Source organism: Plectropomus leopardus, chromosome 23 (assembly GCF_008729295.1).
Source record: "Plectropomus leopardus isolate mb chromosome 23, YSFRI_Pleo_2.0, whole genome shotgun sequence".
NCBI lineage: Eukaryota > Metazoa > Chordata > Actinopteri > Perciformes > Serranidae > Plectropomus > Plectropomus leopardus.
In genome coordinates, this window is record NC_056485.1 from 1,816,147 (window position 1) to 1,838,438 (window position 22,292).

Genomic DNA, 22,292 nt, shown 5'->3' on the forward strand with positions numbered 1-22,292 from the left:
TATTTATTATATATTTATCATGTTTATTTTTGTATGTATATATTCTTTTTAATGCACAAGTTAAATATAACTCTATGAAATTATAGTAGCTTTATGGGAGTAGCCCAGAATTATTCAGTTTGAGACTAAATACAAAATTAGGCCAACAAAAACAAAACCAAGTGTTGCAACTAAAGCCCCTTTCACACTGCACAAATAACCACAAACACTTGCTAACATCTGGCTATATAAGATATAATCAGCATTCAAGATTATTGTCGAGATGCAGTAATGCACTGACACAAAATACAGCCCTAAAAGATTGATTCAAATCAGTCTGCGCCGAGTTTGAAAGAGAAACTGAATAAGTAAGACAAATGTAAAATGAGGAACCCACCGTTAAGTTTTCACAGGCCTCCGTGTTGTTTTGTGCTGCTTACTAAAACTAATTAGCGTTCCAGCCTGTCTGTAACGTTAAACATGAGACACCAAACAAACAAACAAACAAAAAACACAGGCACACATGCTCATCCGCTGCAGAGGTGTATACTCCTACTTAGTCTACTGGCAACTAGTCTACTGGTTTAAAGGTGTTTAAAAAAACAACCTGCGTATGTGGGCTAATTTTGGTGGGAAAAGATTATAATAGACAAACTAAGCAAAACTCGGAGTGGAGTGGATTGGAGGAAGAAGTTTTTGGAGGGTAAAGCTATAAATGACAGACTTTTGGGCTTGCGATTGGCAAGCTAACGACTATCAGGACTGCCTGCCTCTTCCAAACTCAAAGTGCAGCTGCAGGCTACATGTTAGCTATGTTGTGTCTTCTTTGACACTGGGAATTGTTTTTGTACTTTTAGTTTACATAAGATGCCAGAGTGCATAAAAAAAGCATCAAGGTAGTGCTTGTTTATCAAAAAAAAAAGCACCAGTGGAGGATACTTCACACCCCAAAAGAGGTCATAGCTAAGTTCCTAATGTCATAAAATTCTAGAAATGTTTTAAAAAATTGCAGAAAGGTCTTTAAATCCCAGAAATGTAAAAAAAATCCTTGAACCTTCCAAAATTCTAGAAACATCCTAAAATCCCAGAAGTCTCCTTAAGATCCTAGAAATGTCCTAAAAACCTAGAAATGTCCTAAAATCCTGCAAATGTCCCAAAATCTTAGAAATATCAGAAAATTCTAGATAAGTCTAAAAAGTCAAAAGAAACATCTTCAAATCTAAGAAACATCTTTAAATCCTAAAAATGTTTCTAAATCGTAGAAATGTCTCTTAATCCTTGAAACATTTTTTAAATTTCAAAAAGTTTTAAAACCTTAGAAAAAAGGCAGCTTCAGTCAGGTTTGGGTCACTCTTTCCGACCTCTACGCTGATCACACACAGTGATCAATAGCTGACCTTGAAGGTCATTTATCATTGACGGAGGTTATCACTGTCGGTGAACATTTCACCAGTGTTTGCTTAGCTTCAGGGTTTTACACCCTTCTTTAATTAAGCTATAGGAGCTTTTTGACTGTCATCTTAACTTAATCCTTACAGCTTGAGAGACAGTCACCTGCAATGAAAAGCAATCATCCTTTTCTTCTTCCCCCCTTTGATGAAAATGCTGTGTAAATACTGTGCTGAATGAGATGGAGTTGGATTTTGCACAGCGCCATCTGTGCGCCAGCTTCAATTGAATTAATGTTAGAGGACTGCCACGTAAGACAGTCTTTTTATATAACAGAGCAAATCGTCTGCAGTAAAAGTGGTGAGAAAGCTGGATTATGTTCCATTACGATTCCCCTCAATGAATAATACAATAGGGCCCCTAGGACCGAATGGAGATTGGGCTCATCTTTTCATGTCCGTCTTCCATTTGTGCTGCCGGATTGGGTCTCCTGTCTGGCCAGTGACTCAGCCACACACAGAGGCTGAATGAGGCCACACGTCCTCGTGGCACCACTCATCCATACATCTGTAACACTGATGCGTCCGTCCAGGGACATCCTGACATTTGACAAGCCACTCCTTTGTCCCCAGACATGACAGATGTCACCTTTTCTTCTTGCAGGCTAAAATGGAGCCAATGCATTTTTGTTGTACGATGACCTTTTAAGGAGACATCAAAAAAAATCCCCTTTCCGTTTCTTTTGTTGCACTCTGCAAGCCGTCTTTCTGCAGAGCCGTAACAGAAGTGCAGATAAAGAAAAGTTTTGGTTGCACCAGATAAGAATTTCCATGAGATAAGTCGCTAACAGATGAGTCAAATTTGATACAATCGCAGTGAAGGCACTGGGATATTTTTTTTCCCTGTCTATCTCTTTTTGTTATCAATGCCCAACTCCATCAACATGAAAGACTCCGGTCCTGCTGATCCAACATTTAATTTGGAGGAGATTATGCTTTTTGCAATCAAGCTTGGCAAAATCAGACATTCATACAGGGATGTCAGCAAGCAAAGAAAGAAGCTATGAATATCATTGGAGCTTTGTCTGACTTTGCACTTTCTTCAAAGCAGAGACTCAGTGAGCAAGCGTAGTACGAGATAGAATAAGGCCTCACACGTTTAACAATTACTGTCATTACTCTGAACCTGCATGGTGATGCTGAAGGATCTTCAGGCTCTCTTTCAGATATGTTTGTAGAGATTGTGTGTTGTCTGTTCATTAGACTCAGGAGTGTTGTTGTGGGGTGTGTGTCCCTTATTGACCATGCTGTGTCCCCTCTCTAAATTTGGACCCTTTTTCAGGTCAGGTGAATGCAGCACAGGCGAAACTTGCCATTAGTTATTTTCTTCCTAATGAGCAGCTTGTGGTGTTTGAGTTGTGGAGTGGTTGGTTGTTGTGGTGATCCAGTCAGAGCCGATCTTATCTGATCAGATAAATAAACGAGAGAAGCAGCTGCAGCAGAGGCAAGAGAAAGCAAACTTTATACTGTGCCTGAAGTTCTGCTGCTCCATCTGTGCTCAGAGTCCACTCTGTGCTGTATGGTGCATGAGAGTGTGGTGACATGAATAACCAACAGTGCTCCAGAACAGTTCTGCTCCAAAAATATAAAATCAGTTTGTTAATATTAATAATTTTTAGTTAGCATTAGCTTCACAGCTAAGAGACTTTTTACAAACTTGATTCAACAAATAAATACAAGAAATTATTATTTTAGTAAATGAAATAAAGACATTACATTTGTTGAAGAGCATATGACTTGTCTAGGACTAGCGACTTGACTTAGGACTAATCAGTGTGGACTTGACTGGACATGCTTTTCTTTAGATGGGACTTGATTCGACACTTTGTTGTCCTGCCTTGGCACTTGACTCAGAACTTGCTTGGCTTGAGACTTACTCGTGACTTGCAAAAAAGAGACTCTGTCCCACCGCTGGACTCAGTGCACTTTGACGCAGCATTTCTTCATTTAGGGCTGCAGATTCATCCACATATGTGTCCCGCTGTCTTGAGACAGCTGCAGGGATTTAATGAAGTGACAGGGAAAGTTAACAGACGCTGTAAGAATCACTCATTTATAGATACTTGCATATTTACAGATATCAGTGCAGACTGCTTCATCTTTTAATTCACTCTTGTTGGTAAAATCTGCAGACTAGCAGCAGAGTGACGTCGCAGAAACAGACGTGGTTCCTCTGTTCTCAGTGCTACATCCATCCAATTTTCACCAAAATACCAACAACTCTCTTTGCACTGCCTCATCTGAATGAACCTCCCATCTGTTCCTCGCTCTCCTCCCACCTGTGCACCGGCCGCTCTGAGCCGGCCACTGGAGTACCACAGAGACGGGCAAAGAGAATCTCAAGGTCAGGAAAATATCAAACTGTAAAGCACTGCTCGCCATAATCCCTAATTCTGGGATCAGGCAATCACAGAGTCCTACAGTTATGTCGTGACTTGGCTGAGAGTCATGTTGGACCCTCTGTTTGAACAAACCCCACCATGCTGACACACGTCTGCCTGTTAGATTCTGTAAAAGTTAATTTAGACTTACGTTTGAAATTGCCACATTACTCTGTCTGGAACTCACTCATTATATCTTAAATGGTTATTCAGATGATTTAATGTCATACTTTTCTAAAGTTAGGGACTCAAAATATTAAAAGTTGACAAATGAATAGGCCAAGGTTTCCTGACTTGTAGTTGCTCTTATCAGGCAAATGCTAGATCCTGCATTTCCCATGATGCAAATATCTTTTCATGAGGCTCATACATATCAGGCAGGCTCATTGTATTACAGTTAAAGGGGTTAATTAATGTAACAGCCGTAGTGGGGAACCGAAAATATGTAGAACATTTAACAAATTTAAACATGTTTTTAACCCTTAGGAATTGTTTGGCTCATTTTCCACGCTTTTTATTCTTCGATTTTTTTTTTTTGGCTGTGTTTATGCATGCAGCATTTTTTAATGCATTGTATCATTTTTGGGTGTCATTCTGGGCTTTTGTAATTTGTAATTTGTACCATTTTCCACCTGATGATGTCATTTTTTAACCATATGAAGCAAATGAATGCTATAGGTTCACTGTCACAATCAATTTTGCTGCTTATCATTGACATTTCCCAGACTGAAAAGAAAAGAAAATTTATTATGAAATTATTTAATATAATTATTAGTAAGTAAACTGAAAATTAATTATTCTTGTGTGTGGGTTTTGTTTTTCATCTCAAAACATAGTGGCGCCATGACAAAAACCTGGCATTTAAAGGGTTAAATTCTATAATTAATGAATATTTGATATTTATGATTAGGACTGATGTTGGTTAAAAAAATAAACTGAATAAAAGTAGAAAATCATACTAATGTGTAAAATCTTTTGTAGGCTGATTTTGAGCTTTAAAGCTTATTTCATGCGCAGTGCGAAATGAGTGTGTGTAACATTAAAGCGGGCCCTAAAGGGTTAAAAACAACAAATTAAAAGGACATGAGATATGTAAGATATGATACATGCTTTTTATAGTGGGACTTTGTTTTCTCTGTTAATGTAAAATGTATTTTTGGTGGTGTGTGTGTGTGTGTGTGTGTGTGTGTGTGTATTTGTTTATTCAGATTTATCTGATCTTGTTTTTGTCTTAATTCTTGTTTGATTAGATCAAGGTGTGTGTGGTGAATATTGGGGCAGAAATTGGGAACATTCATGTTTAAAATTATCTTTTTTATTTAAATATTGAAAAGAAGCATTCTGGTATTTCTTTATTTTATTTATTGCTAAAGAAGCAACATGTTTGAATGTATCATCCATCGAAGGCAATGATTAGCACTCTCATTACTGATTAAATTATGATTAGATGTTGAACTGACATTTATGTGTTTGTTTTGGAATATTTATTTTAATATATCCGGTTAAATAAGGGTAAAATCAACACGTCCTCATCCTAAATTGCCACATGTTGCTGCTTTGCATATTATGCTCTACATATCCTTTTGTGTACGCTGTTTACATTTTGGGATTCCACTACTGTGAAGAGCACATGGTGAGATTATGCTGCACGACAACAACAGCTCATGGTAACCAGCCAGGACATCAGCAAATGCGCATGCTGGCAAAGATGGTTAGGATTGAGCAAAAGCCTGCATGGTAAGGTGCAGAAAAAACCCCAAAAAACCTCACATTCAGATGGGATCAAACACCAAACTCCCGCATGAAGATTCAGGGTTTGTTGGATCCATCCACCACCCCTCCAGCCTATAGGCACCCTCATGCTCCTTATATTATCCTGTTGCTGTTGCTTGTTGCATCTTGCTTGTTGTGTTTCAACCTGGCGTCCTTCAGTGGTGTGTCATGCAGGACGGCAGGTTCTGGCTGGCTGTCCCGTGAATGGTTCTGTCCGGCTTCATTCTCAGCTGATACCATCCAGCGGCGTATCATGCTGACGAAAAAGTTGTCTTTTTATATTGGGATTTTACACCAAAAGCATTGCAAAAGCAGTGATTTTTGACAACTTCAGAATAAGAACGGGCTGGTTATTGCTGTGCAACTAGACACTCAGCTGCTGGCTATATCTTAGCTAGTTTAGATAAAGATATTAGCTAATGTCAGCAGCTCAAATCATTAGCTGACCATAAAAGAAAAACCTACATTTTTGTCTAGGCACTCCAGCCTTGTGCTGTTTATAATATCATTAATCCAAAAATGAGACTACTTAGTCTTTATTTCCTTTTTTTGGTTATGATGCGTATAAAAAGACTTCAGTCCACCTAGACAGCAGAAGCAAGACACTCCAAATGGATAGACAAGGCTCCTGGAGTGTAACAGCAGTATTGTTTGTGGTCATAGCCTTAGACTGTATTTTTTCTATGATCTGTCTTATTTCTACCTGCAGCTGCTTCTCAGACCTAAATGACACAGAGAGCATTAAAGTGAGATCTTATCTAATCATCTCCTCTCTTCTCTTTTCTTTCTCAGCGAGCTGTTAGGTCCAGACTTTACAGAGACCTACTACACAGAGGATGGGCAGCCGGTGACTGTGGCCAATAACAATTACACTGTAAGTGTCAAACAGTCTGTAGGACTTTGTGTTTCTTCATTCAGCCTTTTTTTTGAATACTATCTTCAAGCACATCATTATTGCTTTCTTTGTCATTGATGAGGACATTTCATGATTTCAGTCATTTTTCAACAATAATCTTATGTCCTGATTCTAAAACACCTTTTGCCATACTTTAACCATAGCCTAATCCTAATTTTAATCTGCGGTTCCGAGACGTGATTATAAATTAGACCTTCGAAGGGTTATAACAACTACAAACTTTCACAAAGACAGTGTTTGCAGTAGTTTCTCCCTCTGTGTCCTCAGGCACCGCTGGTTGTCATTTGTTTCAGCATGGTATTAAAATCAACTTGCAGTCTTTAAACCTTTATTATATGTCTGAGATTTGTCATTTTGTCTGCAATATAAGGATATTAAAAAGGATTGTATATTTTAAGAGGACTGCACATCAATTATGATTTACTTTAGGAATAATCCCGCTGTGATTTCATTATTGGGATTTATAAAACTATGTTGTCGCAGCTGAATAGGATTAACTCTCCCTTATTTTGTAGTTTTGGTTCATAAAACAAATGCAGTGTTGATATTGTAAGATATCTGGTTTCACACAACACAAACACTACACTGTATGGAAGCATTCAGCAGCCTTCATTAAAATTAAATCATCTGAATAACATAATGTTTGACAATATTTAGGCATTCTAAAATTTTATTTCTATTTGAAATTGAAAACTCAATGATTCATTAAGCATAATTACCACCAATAACTAAAACTCAGACTCAAATGCAGTGACAAAAATGTTGAGTGGTCAGTGCAAATTTTTTTTTCATTTTAATTTTCAAATTAACAGACAGTGTGCAACCTAAACTTCAAAATTAATTTTCAAATTTTATTGTGCTAGAGTTGTAGGATTTAATTACATCTAGAATATGATGTTTGCATGAGCACAGAGAATTAGTTTTAGTCATATTCCCTGTCTGCATATCACTAAAAGTATGTAGAATTGGGGAGCAGTGAATACATTTACAAAGCATCTTTGACTGTTGAAAGACAAATGTCTGTTTCTTCATTGCTCCAAACGGGAGATGTTTCCGCTGCTGCCATCGTTGTTTCTGTGACGCCACTTGGCTGAGGTCGCACTTGTCCGAGTAGTCGGCTTCTCTCAGTAACGAGATGAAATGTATATACTTGCAACACATTCCTGGTTTCTCTTGGAGCTCGCTAGGCAGCATATATGCGTTTGTAAAAACAAAATAAACAATATAAGGTCTTATCTGGGTTTGTTAAAATGGGATATGGTGTTTACATGCTCAGACATAAACAGGATACTCCCATGTCAGCACTCTCATTGTGACTGTAATATCAGAATATCATTCAAATTCAAATGTAAAAAGGCCAGTTTGCAGTTTCGTTTTCAAGATTATATTGCAAAATGTCTGCTCATTCAAAAATTAAAATAAAAAGTAATTCAATCAATCAATAATTCAATGCACCAAAAAGTAATTATTTAATTTCATTACCTGTTATGATTTAGAACACTGTGTAGGAGTATTTGTCAATACAAATAAAACATACATTTTCATTTTCATTTTAGGCTGTAATTTTTCATTAGAAATGAAAATATATTCTAAAATCATTATATTTCCATACTCATGCACACACAAATAATGATATAATTCCAATGTATTTAAATGATTTCATTTTAACACTTGTAGCCATAGTCTTCCATACACTTAGATCTAACTAGTGGTTGTCAACTCATTTTGTTAATCCTGGATTTTCTCATCCTCCAGCGAGCACATAAAGGTTGGAATAGTGGGTTTAAATAATGATAAGCAAATTGTAGGCATCAGAATTACATTTTAACAGGAATTTCACAAAGTTCACAATGAGGAAAAGCAGTTCTGTCTGTATGTGAAAAGCTACATTTCAGATTTAAACCAAAAGGGTTTTTTTTTTTAGCTACGAGTCCACTGCTGTTCTCCATGACTCCATGTGTTCCTGCATGTAATGTAAAGATGAGTTCAGTAGTACATCTTAATATGTGCATTGAAAGCTCAACACCAACACAGCATGGCTTTGATATGAATTACTTTCAACTTCAGTTAAGTTAAAGTGTTGTAAGGTAGAGTTTTGTCAAACAATACATCGTATTAATAGATCAGTAACCGTTTGTTTGTTTGTTTGTTTGTTTGTTTATTTGTTGTTATAAAAGACAAGGATTTATTTTCACATCTGCCGCTTGGTTCATCTTTTCCAAATTCAAGAACTTATTTTTGCCTCTTAGTTCTGCTCAGTGTTGTCTTCATGCGGAGTTAACACAAATTCAGGAAGAATAACTATGAAGCAGGGCATCCTCTTTTCTTGATGATTTCTGGAAAAAGAAACACAACAAGATAAAACGGGCAGACACAAAAAAAGAAAAAAAAGAAAATTCGAAAATAAAATATAAATAAAAAATAAAATAACTGCAGATTGCTATAAAGACTGTGAATTTCAATCTGCACTGTAAAACAGTGGATTAAATCATAAGTCTTCTGACCACACAGGAGTCACAGTGGCACAAGGCTGCTGCCATTAGTGATACATAAATTATGAAGCACTTTGTTAACACTGTCGGCCATGTGTCACACAGGCTGTGTGGATGTTGTGCTAGCAGGGCTTTTAGCTAAGCTGAAAGTATGTTCAAGAAAATAGAAGTTATCTGAAAAACCTTTGCCGGAGCCCCAAAGCAGCATCATGCTGGGTGCTGTCAGCTCTAAAACATTCACACGCAGCTGTGTAGCACAACATAAAAAAAAGAGCTTTTATAGGAAGACACACAGATATATGTAAATACATGTAAAACTGCACTAACAAAAAGATATGTGCAATACTATAAACACTGTGACTTCACACATTTTAAAGTACAATGACAAATACACTATCTATAAAAACACAGTGACTCACTGACATATGCATACATGCAAACGTGGTTCGCACACACAAAGCTCTTTCAACAGATTCTGCATATGTAAACACAATCTGTAAGCGACGCTTAAAGATTTCGGTATCTGAAGTGTTCTGCTTTGTGTTTGTAGAGAAGTGTTAGCTAATCAGGTTTGAGCTGCAGGTAAACAGTCCATGTGGTGAGGCGGAATGCATTTAGATGCAGTCTTGGACCAATCGGCTATTGTCTGATGACACTTGAGCTTTATATTAGTTTATTTAAAAATGTATTTGCATATACAGGATCTGATGACAGAAATTAGTCAAAATCTCTATTTTAAAAAGTGCTCTAATAATGTGAATAGAGCAAAACCATAAAATAGACACTGCTAAATGTATAACTCAATGTCAAAATCTTCAAATCCAAAATCCTAATGCTTTGATGGAAGAGTCTGAAGTCCGGTATCAAGTCGCTCTTCAGGGCTGTTAAGTCTACATAGACAGTGTCCATTATCCTGCAGTCAAACAAAAGCCATGTTTTGACAGGAAAACATTCAAATGTTTGCTGCTTGTCTCAAAGGACCTTAGATCTCTCTGAAAAAGACAAAAATAAAGGTAAAATAAAAAACAACTGGATGATCTTTTCTCAAAAGCAGCACAATTTTCCCAAACTTTAACTTTAAATCAAGCATAAATACCCAAATATTTGTCAGGTCATTGTATTTCCTCTTTGTTTTACTCACATTGAGATTCAAATTGGAGAAAAAAGGAACCTTTTGGTAATTGCCTTTTTGGTCTTTCATCAACAGTATTTAGCAAAGTCACAATCATCCTCATGCAAAGTCCACTGAAGTCATTTGATTTGTATCTTTAAAGACTCAAGTTATCAGAATCTTTGCAGGCGTCTCACATCTCGAGCGTATTTGATGATCAGAGGTGGTTGAGCACCCTGATTGGCCCTTTGATCAATTTAGCTGTTAAGTGCCACATCATAGGAACCAAACCATCCGTTTGTCCTCAGTAGACTTTAGGCTGCAGCGTTGCATGCCCAATTATGTACGCTTGTGCTTAAATGATGAATAACTTCTTCAAACAAATAATGGTTGATTAAAGATAGAGTTGTTCCTTCCAATGGATGCTTTACCTGCTCTGTATCATTACTTGCTTTGGAATCAGGCTTGGTAGGAAACTTTTATCCCTAATTAGTATGTTCCTGTTTGCCATGTTTGAAATCTTTGCTCTAAATGACAAAATAAAATTAAGATTGTTTAGATTTAATAGTTCATGGGCCAGGGCAGACTTTGGGACCAACTAGGGTGGTAAAATCTGTATCAAAAAGGTATCAGCTTGTTTGTAGGGTCCATCTACGTACTTTGAAACATGATAACCATTTCTAATGAGCAGCTTTATTTTACCATTCTTTTGCCATTATTGTCCTACGGTGAGGGCAGTAATGTATAGTATTTGTAGTAAGATTCTCTGTGCCAATATATGCAATGATTAGGGGCTGGGCAGTTAAGAAACTTTAGTACACTTCACTGTGCCACATAGTATGAAGTCCATCACTTTTATCATAAACTGTCACACTAATAAAACTTATCTCCTCCCACATTGTTGCTCACCAAAGTTACTGCGGGGCATCTCCATTCTGCGCTACACAAATGATATACACAAATTTGATTAATCAAAAATTGAGCTTAGAGTGCATCAACATTTTTGACTTATAAACAGTGCTGTAAACAGATACTTGAAAATCCTTGCTAAATAAATATTGAAGGTTTATGGCAAAAAAATGCTGTCATGGTAGATTTAGTTTGTAACATTTCAGAATTTTATCTCAAAAACTGAATTTTTGATAGCACTTTGGATTTTGTCCTCATTTAAACAATTGCAGTCTATGGAACAATGGCATCTTTAAACATCATTTTTTTTCACTTATGGAGCAAATCAAGATTTGTAAAAACAATCTATCAAAATCTCTGTGCTGTCTAGATGAAGTATGCAAAGTCTCAGAATTTTGTCTCCATAACAGAATTTTTAATTTTGATTTTTTGACACTAGCTTCATAGTGTGAAGCCATCTCTGGTTTTTCTCGCTGCATGTAGCTCACTGAGATGACTTGCCCTCGGTGTCTGAGGCTGACTTCAAGCCTCATGTGATGCAGAATGCACATCCTAATGCATAGTTGTTCATTATGTTCCAAAGTGTCTCCTCCTTGCTGCTACAAATGCACAGCCCTGACCTTTTGCTGCACAACAGCTATAATCAAGTTAGAGACAGACATAAAATGACATATGGGTAGACTATTACATATAAACAAATAATCTAAAAAGGTTCACTGAGTTTGTAGATTTCCCATCATGTCTAGTGCTGGACTGAGTAGTTTTCAGTTTGCAGTTAAGTTTGCCATTTTATGATCCAAAACACAAATGTTTGTCTTTGTCAGTGTTTATAATGTGTCTGTTCAGAACATGTTGGTTTATGCTGGTTTTTGTCATCTTTATGTTAGTTTATAGTTTACACCATTAGTGAGTTGGCTGTTACTTGTCATTCTTTGCGCTGTCATTAACTAATGCTGTGAAGTTATTTGACGTCATGTTATAAATACGTTATGATACTGCCCTGAAATGCTCCTTGTCACCCAACTGATGAACATTTCCTCAGTTCTGGAATGTTTGCAAATGCAGTGCTTAAGAAATGGCGAAGTAATATTTTCAGTGATGAGGAAGGTTTCCTGTCAGGCAGTTTTGAGCATATTCTAAATGCCTTTTTGACCAATCAGCTTGCTTGGTCAGAACTACTCATTGTTTAATAAAAATTTTACAAATGTAAATAATTTCATGGTTTAAAGAAACACATACAATATTAACATTTTCTTCTGGCGACTGGGCTGGCTTTTATAAAGCAGTTGTGAATTATTTTTAAATGTGTAGCTACATCTAGTCACCATAAGTAGCAGAGGGCCTGACAATTTTTCCTGCCACTTTACCTGCATTTTGTGGGTGGCGAGTGCTAGTTTTAGACACTGTTAAGTAGTGTCTGCCAGATAAAAGAAGTGTTAACATGCATCTAAGCAATCACAGCCTTTTCAATCATGGACAGCCTTGCACTATGCTATCAGCTCAACGGTACACTTGAGGCTGAGTATTTGAAGGGTCCTCTGATAGCTGCAAAAAGACCAGCATTACAGGAGCCAGTGAGGCTAAATCGCCTATAAGGTCCGATTTACTGCAGATGTTTTAGTCACTACAGAAGGTCTGCTTGGTATGTTTACTACTGGGCAAACAGATTTTAAGGGATGTGTTAGTTTTACAGGACAATAATTGTGATTGACTGGCAGAAGGCATTTGATCATGAGTAGAGAATGCTTCAAAATCTTAAATCCCATTCCTAAATTGCACACAAGTTCCTGATAAAAACATGACGCTATCTAAATGTAGAACTATTAAGTGTGGAGTCCCACAGGGCAGCGTTTTGGTCCTCTTTTCTTTTTATAGATTATTAATAATATGACAACCTGAGATCTACATGCAGATGATTGCACTGATTTATCTTTGATTAATAAAGATAAGCCTTCATTTGGACAGCCACAGCAAATTGGTTTGATTTCTTTCAAAAACATCAGAAAAGTCATCTGTGGGGTGTTCAGGAATGCCAGTGAAGACGAGATTGTCCCTCATGCTGTATGCTTGTAAGCCTAGAATAGTTTCATTCATTACTTTATTGTGAACAGTGACAGAGATAAGCTAGGTGGTGAGTGTGGTGGTGACGAACTGCTGTAGTGATTTGTTTTCCTCTGTGAGAGTGTGTTGTTCCTGACTGAATTCCAGGCTCTGACAGAGAGCCAGGAATTCCCTCTGCAGTATCAGGGTGTGATTCTGTCAAGTCCAGAGAGTTTATGTTTGATGGATATGAGAATGTCTCTTACCTCCGTGCAGCATGGCGATTTCAGGAATGGGGATGGTGGTGTATATGAGCTGGAGAATGAAGCGAATTGGGATCTTTTTTGTCTTGGCTGGGAGTGAATTTGTTTCTCCTGGTTGATGCTGTATTGGTCTTGCTCATGGTGCAAAGTCTGTGGGAACACTCTTCAATGTATTAGGTTGGTACTACAATGTACTTGGTGGTCCAGGTCGTATGATATTGTAATCCATATAAGAGAAGAAATGAAAAAGCAGATGTAGGAAAAAAATGAATAGGAAGGCAAAAAAAAGTTTTGCATTCGAGGAAAAAGTTTGTTTGGCTTGTCTAACATCTTAGATTTTGTACTGTCTCTTTAAAGTGTTGACAGAGGCATCAGAGAGCCCACAAGAAAATTACCTGAAAATAAGTACACAAAGAAAAAGGAAAATTAAAAAATAGGGCAGTCAGCGTTAAAGTGGTAATTGTGATGCAATTATAGTCTGTACACAATGCGTTATTTTTATCTTTTTTATCACAATAATTGCCAGCCAACATTCCTATATTTAGGAGGCTGTACTGGCCTGAGTTTTACAGCTGGAGTGATGATACTAGTATCATTTGAAACTAGAAGATCTGAAAAATCCAGTGGCTATCCAGCCATGTCATGCTAGCTTCTCAGTAAAGTTCTAGATAATGCTTCAAACTTAAGCAAAATTGTGGCGATGTAACAGCATGATCATTTCACAGGGGTCTCTTGACCTCTGACCTCCAGATATCTGGATCTGGTTCTGTGGTACCCATTAGTCTCCACTTTATACACATGCCCACTTTATGCTAGTCCCATGCTGTTTTTGCTGTCATTTGATTAATACTCAAGACACTCTGGTAAAAAATTGCTTGATCTTGGTCTTGTTGTTGTTTTTGTTCCCCCTCAGGTTTCAAAGGGTTAAGAAATTAAACATAAACAATGAAGACACAAACATACTATTCCGTTTTATCTACAATATGCTAATATCAGCTAATACAGTATATCAGCCCAGACTATTCATCAATGACACTTTAAAACTGGGCCAGTGTATTTATGGAAATGCTTTTATTGAGCAAAAGCACTCATTGGTATTCAACAAGAGTTAGTTCAACAAATTGTATAAAGTCTTGTAAAGACTTTGACGGGTAAAAGCATTTCTTTACTCTGCTGCAGCACAGTGGAATAATCTAACATTAAGTCTTAAATTGATCACATCAGAAAGCATCTTCAAAGTGCCCTGAAATAACATTCAGTCATTTGTATCTTTTTTTGTATTCTAAAGGGAGTCTGGAACATTTAAGTCTATTCACTTAAACTTTTGTGTCTAAATGTGTTAGTGAGGTGTTATTTTTAGTGTTAAATTGTTTAAGTCCAAAATGGAAATAAGCAGTTGGACTTTATTATGTGACAACATTTAGGATTGTAGCTACTGCAGTGCAAAGTTATGCATGAAAATACATAAATGATTAAAAACAATGCTTTCAATGTGAGCTTTCATTGACATCTGCCTGTGCAAGCAAAAAAAAAAAATCCCTTTCAACCATCATATGAGTCATGTTTTGTTTTTGGCACTTGTGTTGAACGGTAGATGGCATGACATACTGGGACAACTTCCAGATGAGAGAGACACAGAGGGCTCAGCAGGGCGAGAGGTGCAGAAATGTCAGCAGAAGAAAGATCCATTTTATTCATTAAAGTGTCTGTGTTGCAACATCCGCCTGAAGTTGACATCAGTTTGCATGATGTGATTGTTCTCGAGCTGATTTTGGCTGGTATAGTGATTGATAAAGCTTGACTGTCTCGCCTCACCAGCCAAACTAGCGAGAATAAATTGAGGTTTTACTCTATGGTTTCAGTTGTAACTGAAGATATTTCTGTTCCCTTCATTAGAATATAAGCCTATAAAGGCAAGAAGTGTTCCATACAGCACTGAAATTAGTCTTAATCACTTGTATCTTGTTATAGACACAATTCATTTGCAAAGTGATGTTTCCTGGTAATTGAATTCAAACAGCAAACTGAGGATGTGATTTTGGAATACCTTTGATTTTCTTTGTTCTGAACTCTTAGAAAGCAAAGAATACCTTTAATTCCTTCAGACTCTTTCCAATTCTGAGCAAACCAGAACTGGTCCAAACACAAAGGCACTTTCTCTATTGGACATGGTTCGGTGAACCTTTATCCCATAATCTACCAGGTTCAAGACCTTTTGGACCAAGCCAAATCTTATTTCAGGTGATTCCTTTTTGACATTTTTGTAAACGTGATAAAGAAAAGTGTTGGCCTGATAAGTCAAGGAGCCAATAATTTTTATGGTTACTTGGTGATTGACCCTGAGGACTAGAAATTTGTCTGAATGTATTAATACTTAGTACTTGCACAATGTACTTCCCCAAGTTCAAACAGCTTCCAAAGCATTGGAGAAAAAATGACGTGTGAAATCTGGGGTATCTCAGGAGGTCTCTGACCTTCTAATTAGGATGCACCGAAGATGTCATAATCAAATTTAGGCCTAAATATTGATGAGCAACACAAAAAATGTGACTTTCAGTGAACAGACAGCATTATATTATATATATTATATTGGCCAGGCTGCACCAGTTGTAATTCTGTTAATTCTACACATAATATAAGAAACTAGGAGGGTCATTGGAAAGTGCAAACTTCCACTGAGGCCAAAAGCCCTAATGTTAAAAGTTTAAAAAAGGATTTTAGTATCTGCCCTGTGATTTGAATATGCTCAAAAATGTAATAGGTTCTTCCATGGCCTGTACTACACTGTTCCACCAAGTCTCATGAAAACAAGGCTTGCAGTTTTTCTATAATCCTGCTAACAAACAAACAAACAAACCAACCTAAAAACATTATCTCCATGGTGGAGGTAATAGTAACGCTTGAGTACCGTTCATATGTGAACCATCACCGGTACTGGTACTTGGAATTTGGTACCCAGTGGTACCATTTTGTGGTACTTTTCTCATTTTGTAATAACAGAATTGTAATTTCAGTTGTAAAAAAAAAAACAAAATCTGAACTTTTTAATTAAAACATTGTTATTTCTTTAATAAAATGTTGCACACTGCACAAAATAAAACCCCTTCTTACCTCTCTACAAAGCTCTTCCTACAACCAAAGCCCCTGGACACAACCCCAGGCTTTAAAGCCAATTTTACATAGTGACCAGGTCCATCATATAATGCCCTGGGGCCCAGAAAGACTTTTTCCAGGAAATCAGTTGATACATTTTATGAGAATCAAAACCCTGCAAAATGACTCGATTCACTATCAAGATTTGATCGGCTTGGTCCAATAACAGTAAGATGTTCAATGAAAGTTAGAGACTTAAGGCAGCCAAGCATGGCTGGAAATCTGACGAAGCACTAAGTGAGAAACCCAGAGAAAAAGTCTAAAGACTTATGGCACGTTTCCACCACATGGTACCAGCTCTACTCGCCTTTTTTGGTTTTCCATTAGGAAAAAGTACCTGGTACTACCTTTTTTTGGTACCTGCTCTCCTGGGGTTCCAAAAAAAGCCGACCGGGTACTATGAGGTACTAAAAGATGACATGAAACACTGCAGACCACTGATTGGTCAGACAGAATCGTCACTGTGTTATTGTATCATCAATGCGCGGCATAAGCAGAATACCCAGAATACCCCCCTGCTGTAGCGGCCGCAGTTTTGTGTCTTTTTTTTTTCTTTTTCAAAATGGTAACTAGAAAGATGGTCACCCAAGGAGGAGCAAATGTTCCTCAACTTGCTGGCTGACAAGCGTATCCAGTGAGTGCAAGTCTGTGAGTATGCATAGTTCAAATTACGGGGGAGCTAAGGGGAGCTCGGAACCCGTTCCGAGTTCAGTACACAACCGTTTTAATAATACATTCTGAACTCTGCTGTTCTGTTTCTCCTCTACATATCCAAAAAGGCTTGTTTGTGTCATTTGTCCCTATTTCCTTGAGCTCCTTAAATCTCAAAACAAAGTGATAAACATGGGGTTCTGAGATCTGCTGCTATGCTACAAATGATCTTTGTATAAACTGTGAATGTCTCACAAAAGAGCACAAGGTCAGTTAACAGTTAAATCCCAGTGTCTTTAAATATTTAATGACTGTATCCCCCTGTGTGTAATATTACGCATGGCTGTGGAGAGGTGTGAGTGTGTCTGTGGTCTGAGCAGCAGAAAACACAAGCGAAATCATTTACTGAATACATGGAGGGTTCTTCATTCTGCACAATCTGTGCTTGTCACTGCATGTTGAATTATTTATCTCGCTCTTCATTTTTTAAAAAATATTTATTTAGTTTGGTGTTGTGTACTTGTACAGGTGGAGTCTGTACTCCACAGCAGTAAGTCAGAGCTTATTTGATTAGCCTCCTGTTCAGGTCATGAGTGTGATATTGAAGTGTCAGAATAGTCAATTTACGGATAGTTTGTAGGTTGGTTCCAACAAGCTTTGCATGTGTGCAGCAGGGAATTTGCTAAACTGGAAAGGTGCAGGACTATGGAGGGAAATGAAAAAAATTAGTTAAAAAGAAATTAGTTAAAGCAGTTGTTTTTTTTAAATATTGTTTTTATTGCAAGCCCAATTCCCAAAAAGGTGGGACACTGTGTAAAATGTAAACAAAAAATAATACAATGATTTCCAAATCTTTTTTGAGCTATGTTTAATTAAAAACAGTACAAAGGTAAGATATATTATATTTATTGTTGAGTTTAATGTAAAGTGGAAAAGTGTGCTGCGGTGTGACGAGTCCACATTTCAAATTGCTGTTGGAAGTCATGGACATCGATGGGGTTAAAGAGGAAAAGGACCATCCAGATTCTTACCAGGTCAGAGTTCAAAGCATCAGTGATGGTTTAGGGGGGTGTATTAGTACTTATGGCATTATGGGTAACTTACACATAAGAAGGCACCATGAATGCTGAAAGGTACATACAGGTTTTGAAGAAACGTATGCTGCCATCCAGACGACGTCATTTTCAGGGACGTCTCTGCTTATTCTTGCAATAAAACGAGACACATTCTGCACGTGTTCCAACAGCATGGCTTCGTAGTAGAAGAGTGCAGCTACTATACTGACCTGCTGCAGTCCGGACCTGACACCCATTGAACATGTGTGGAGCATTATGAAGAGCAAGAATGGGAAAGAATTTCACTTTAAATACTTCAACAGTTAGTGTCCAACACTTGCTGATTGTTGTTAAAAGAAAAGGTGATGTCACACAGTGGCACATATGCTCCCCTCCCAACTTTTTTTGAGGTGTTGGAGGCATCAAATTCAGAATGGGTGTAAAGTTTATCATTTTGAACATCAAACATTAACATAATCTTGTCCTTGGGCTGTTTTAAATCGAATATCTCAGATAAACAGATTAGTAAATCAGTGCATTCTGTCTTTATGTTTTACACAGGGTCTTAGCTTTTTTGGAGTTGGGTTTTGAAAAAAAAAGGTTGAGAAAGTGTAATGCATCTCAGCAGCCAAATGTGTTTGCTGCAACCTGGTCAAACAAGGTTAACTAAAACTGTGCGACCTCCACAGTTACAGTAACCTGCTGCAAACATGTCAGATGTACCACCTTCGTCACACAGCTTGATGTGCAGATGGGATCCAGTCTCTGCAGGTGACTGCACTGTGCTTTTCTGCACAGGAGGCCCTCGCAGATGGCAGGTTGTTCCCCACACAGCTGAAACAAGGCCTGGAGGGCCGATCCTTTGGACCGCGTCCACATCACATCCTCTACCTGTAAGCAGACTAATTGCTGAGGGTTGGCAGAGATGGTTCTCCCTGACAACTGATTTGTATGTTGGCTCGAACAAAGCACTCACTGCTGCTGCTGTTCAAATGAAAGGGATCATTTCACTCTCTGATGAGCTGACAGAGACTTTTGAATTTTCAAAAATCGACGCGCAGGCATAATTTAAACCTTGTGGTGATAAATCCCTTTTCAACATTAACAGCAGGTCTTCAGGCCCACAGGCAGAGCTGCTTTTATAAATCATGAAAGGCGTGATACATTTGTACTTTAAAGGTTGAGGGTGTTGGTTTCTTATGTCTTTGTTCTTTTTGCTCTCTTTTTTGTCCTTTTGTTGAAGTAAGAATACAGTAGTGAGCAGAGTGAGTCAGGCTCTGGCAGCTCGTCTGGCTTTAACTTAAGGGGATTGAAAACTCTCTTGCTTCCTCAGCCTTTATTTATCCCAGAAAAATGCATAGAGGTTCCACATTCAGCTGCTCTTGTGTTTGTAGTTCATTAGGGGTGAAATGGCACACAAAATCCAGCTTTGCGGTCACAGTTCAGTATGTTTACAGCAGAAAAACAGCACAAAAAGTCTCATTTTTGTCACTTATTTTGAAAAATGTAAACACAAAATAGTTGCTCATTGGCCATAATCTTCACTGTAAAATTATGACATTCAAATGGTCAGTAGGAAGATAAAATTAAATGGAATACAGCTGAAATGAAGTTACTGCAGTGCAGCTGGCTCATTCTTGCACAGAACTGTGTTTTATTACACCTCCACACCAGCTCTAGCCCTGGCCACAGGCATTATGTTTTTGGGTCGTCTGTTCTTTTGTCCATCGGTTTGTCTGTCCCATTCGTTTAAACAGCATTTCAGTAATATCTTCAGGTAATTTCTTAAAATTTGGCTCAAACGTCCACTTGGACTTATCAATGAAGTCATTGGAATTCCATGGGCGTAGTTGAGAGGTCAAGATCACTGTGACCTTTTCTGTCTCAAAAATGACTTGAGGAAATTTTCCTTCAAATTTGACACAAACATCCAATGAACTGATTAGATTTTTGTGGTCATAGGTCAAGATCCCTTTTGACCTTGTGTGTCTCATTTTCTTGAAACTGATATCTGAAGAACATTTTGAGGAAATTTCTTCAAATTTGGCACAAATGTCCGCTTGGACTCAAAAAATGAAATGATTAGATATTGGTGGTCACAGGTCAAATGTCAAGGTCAGTGTGACCTCATCTGTCTTGTTTTCTTGAATATGGGATCTCAAGAACACTTTGAGGGAATTTTGTCAAATTTGGCACACGCCCACTTGAATCCATGATGAAGTGATTAGAATTTCTAAGGTCAAGGTCACTGTGACCTCATGAAATAAGTTTTTTGGCCAGAACTCTAAAACTCATACAACCATTATGACTTGTGAATTTCAACTTTTTAATGGGATAATTGATAAAAGTGTTAGTGTTGTATATCCTAAATTTTAAAAGTCAGCTTCACTGTGACATCTTATTGTTCTGGCCATTACTCAGCAACATCACTCAGGAACAGAACGGGACACATATAGTCAGATACTGACACTAATCCAGGGTGTCCACTTTGAAACTGTGCTGATGTGTGGATCTTCTGTGCGGTCAGGGGACAATGTAAACTGTAGATGCAGCTTGACTGTTTGCTGAGGCATGAGACCTCATGGCAGTGATTGTAGTTCTGCTAACACGTTGATGTATCTGATCAGGGCAGTGCTGAGATGATGATAAATGATGGTGAGTCACCCTCAAGCAGCCTGCCATCTTTTGTTTAAAGGTCTTCAAACTCTTTTTCTTTTTTTTGCGTGAGTAAATTAATCTCAAATCTTCATTAGGGTGTTTGAGTGGCCACTCTGTCAAGCCAGCTGTGCAGAGCTGTGCTGAGCTGTATTGATTTGTCATTGTTCAGATACAGTGGCTAGTGTTTTCACAAGCAACTGTAGCCGTGAAACAGGAGCACACAGCCTGCTTTAGGGACACTTAGACCACCAAGTCGATCCAGCTCATTGATTCATTGCTGGCTGCACTGGCGGCGTGTCTGCATAAACATTATCATCGCTTTTGAAAGCTTTCCTCCAGATGAAATATGTATGAAATAAGTATTGATTGCAATTCTTCTCTCTTTCAGGATCACTGCTTCTACCACGGCCATGTGAGAGGACATCCAGAGTCCTGGGTAGCTCTCAGCACATGCTCAGGAGTCAGGTAAAGGAAACACTGTCACCATGTCTGCATGTTATTTATGTTACCAGTTTGAATAACTGATTCAACCCAGACAATTACAGAGGTTTAGTTACTGTACTGAAGAATACAAATTATTCAAATGCAGATTTAGTCTGCTGTGAGGACTGTAAACTGCTCATTTCTTGATAAACGTGGATTTCTGTAAACATTAGCAACTTGACAAGAAATGGCCCCAATTTAGTAAGAAATTAATAAAAAGTTACAAGAAAACTACTTGAAACTAAGCAAAAAGTAATCTAGCTTTCTTAAGTAAGCTGAGTTCATTAATCTACAAAAACAACAACTTTTTTTGGCCACCTCGGGGCGGCAGAAACAAGTTGTGAGTATAACACTAATATTATTAGAAACTTTTATGTGTTAAACTCAGAAGCAAAGCAATTAGAGAAGAACACCAGCCCATTACCATTTCCCATTAATAAACAAAACTATGGCAGGCTGCCATAGCCCCCCCCCATCTGGTTGTGGAGCTTTTATTTGTGCCTCTGAGCCTGGAATCTGCCCTATTTGGATGAAGTTTTCCAAATTTAGAAAGTTCAACTTGGACTGTCAGAACTCGTCTTTTTTTTTTTAAATTGTCATGAAGATGAGTAATTTGATCCTCTTTGGGGATCCAGGCAGCAGTTTTAAAAGTCTTAAATTTTCAGACAGGTTTTAATGTGAAACGCCATTCACACTGAAGGCTCAGATTGAAGCCTTCTCCTGGCAAAGATGCTGCAAGTCCTGAGGATGTGTGTCCTAAAAATATATATTCATGAATCTGATCCAGTAAAAGAGACATCAAGTTACAGCTCAGTGGGGATTTCATTGGAATTAATTCCAAAGCCTTTTCCCTAAATCTAAACAGATAAGAGTTTGAGGAAGTTCTTTATGACCTCGCAAGAAAGTCTCTTTATTTTTCTATCTGATAGAGGGTGCTTCAGTGCTGACACGTCCGTCAGCACCCTTCGGTCCCCCTGTCC

At 37.8% G+C, this 22,292-nt stretch overlaps 1 protein-coding gene across 1 annotated transcript in view; it reads left to right on the top strand.

Annotated features, from left to right (window-relative positions):
* LOC121962186 (disintegrin and metalloproteinase domain-containing protein 33-like) overlaps positions 1–22,292 on the top strand; it is a 267,844-nt gene that overhangs the window by 150,415 nt on the left and 95,137 nt on the right. Inside the window, 2 exon segments of the mRNA XM_042512400.1 lie at positions 6,374–6,455; positions 21,218–21,294. Coding sequence (XP_042368334.1) covers positions 6,374–6,455; positions 21,218–21,294 — 159 coding nt within the window.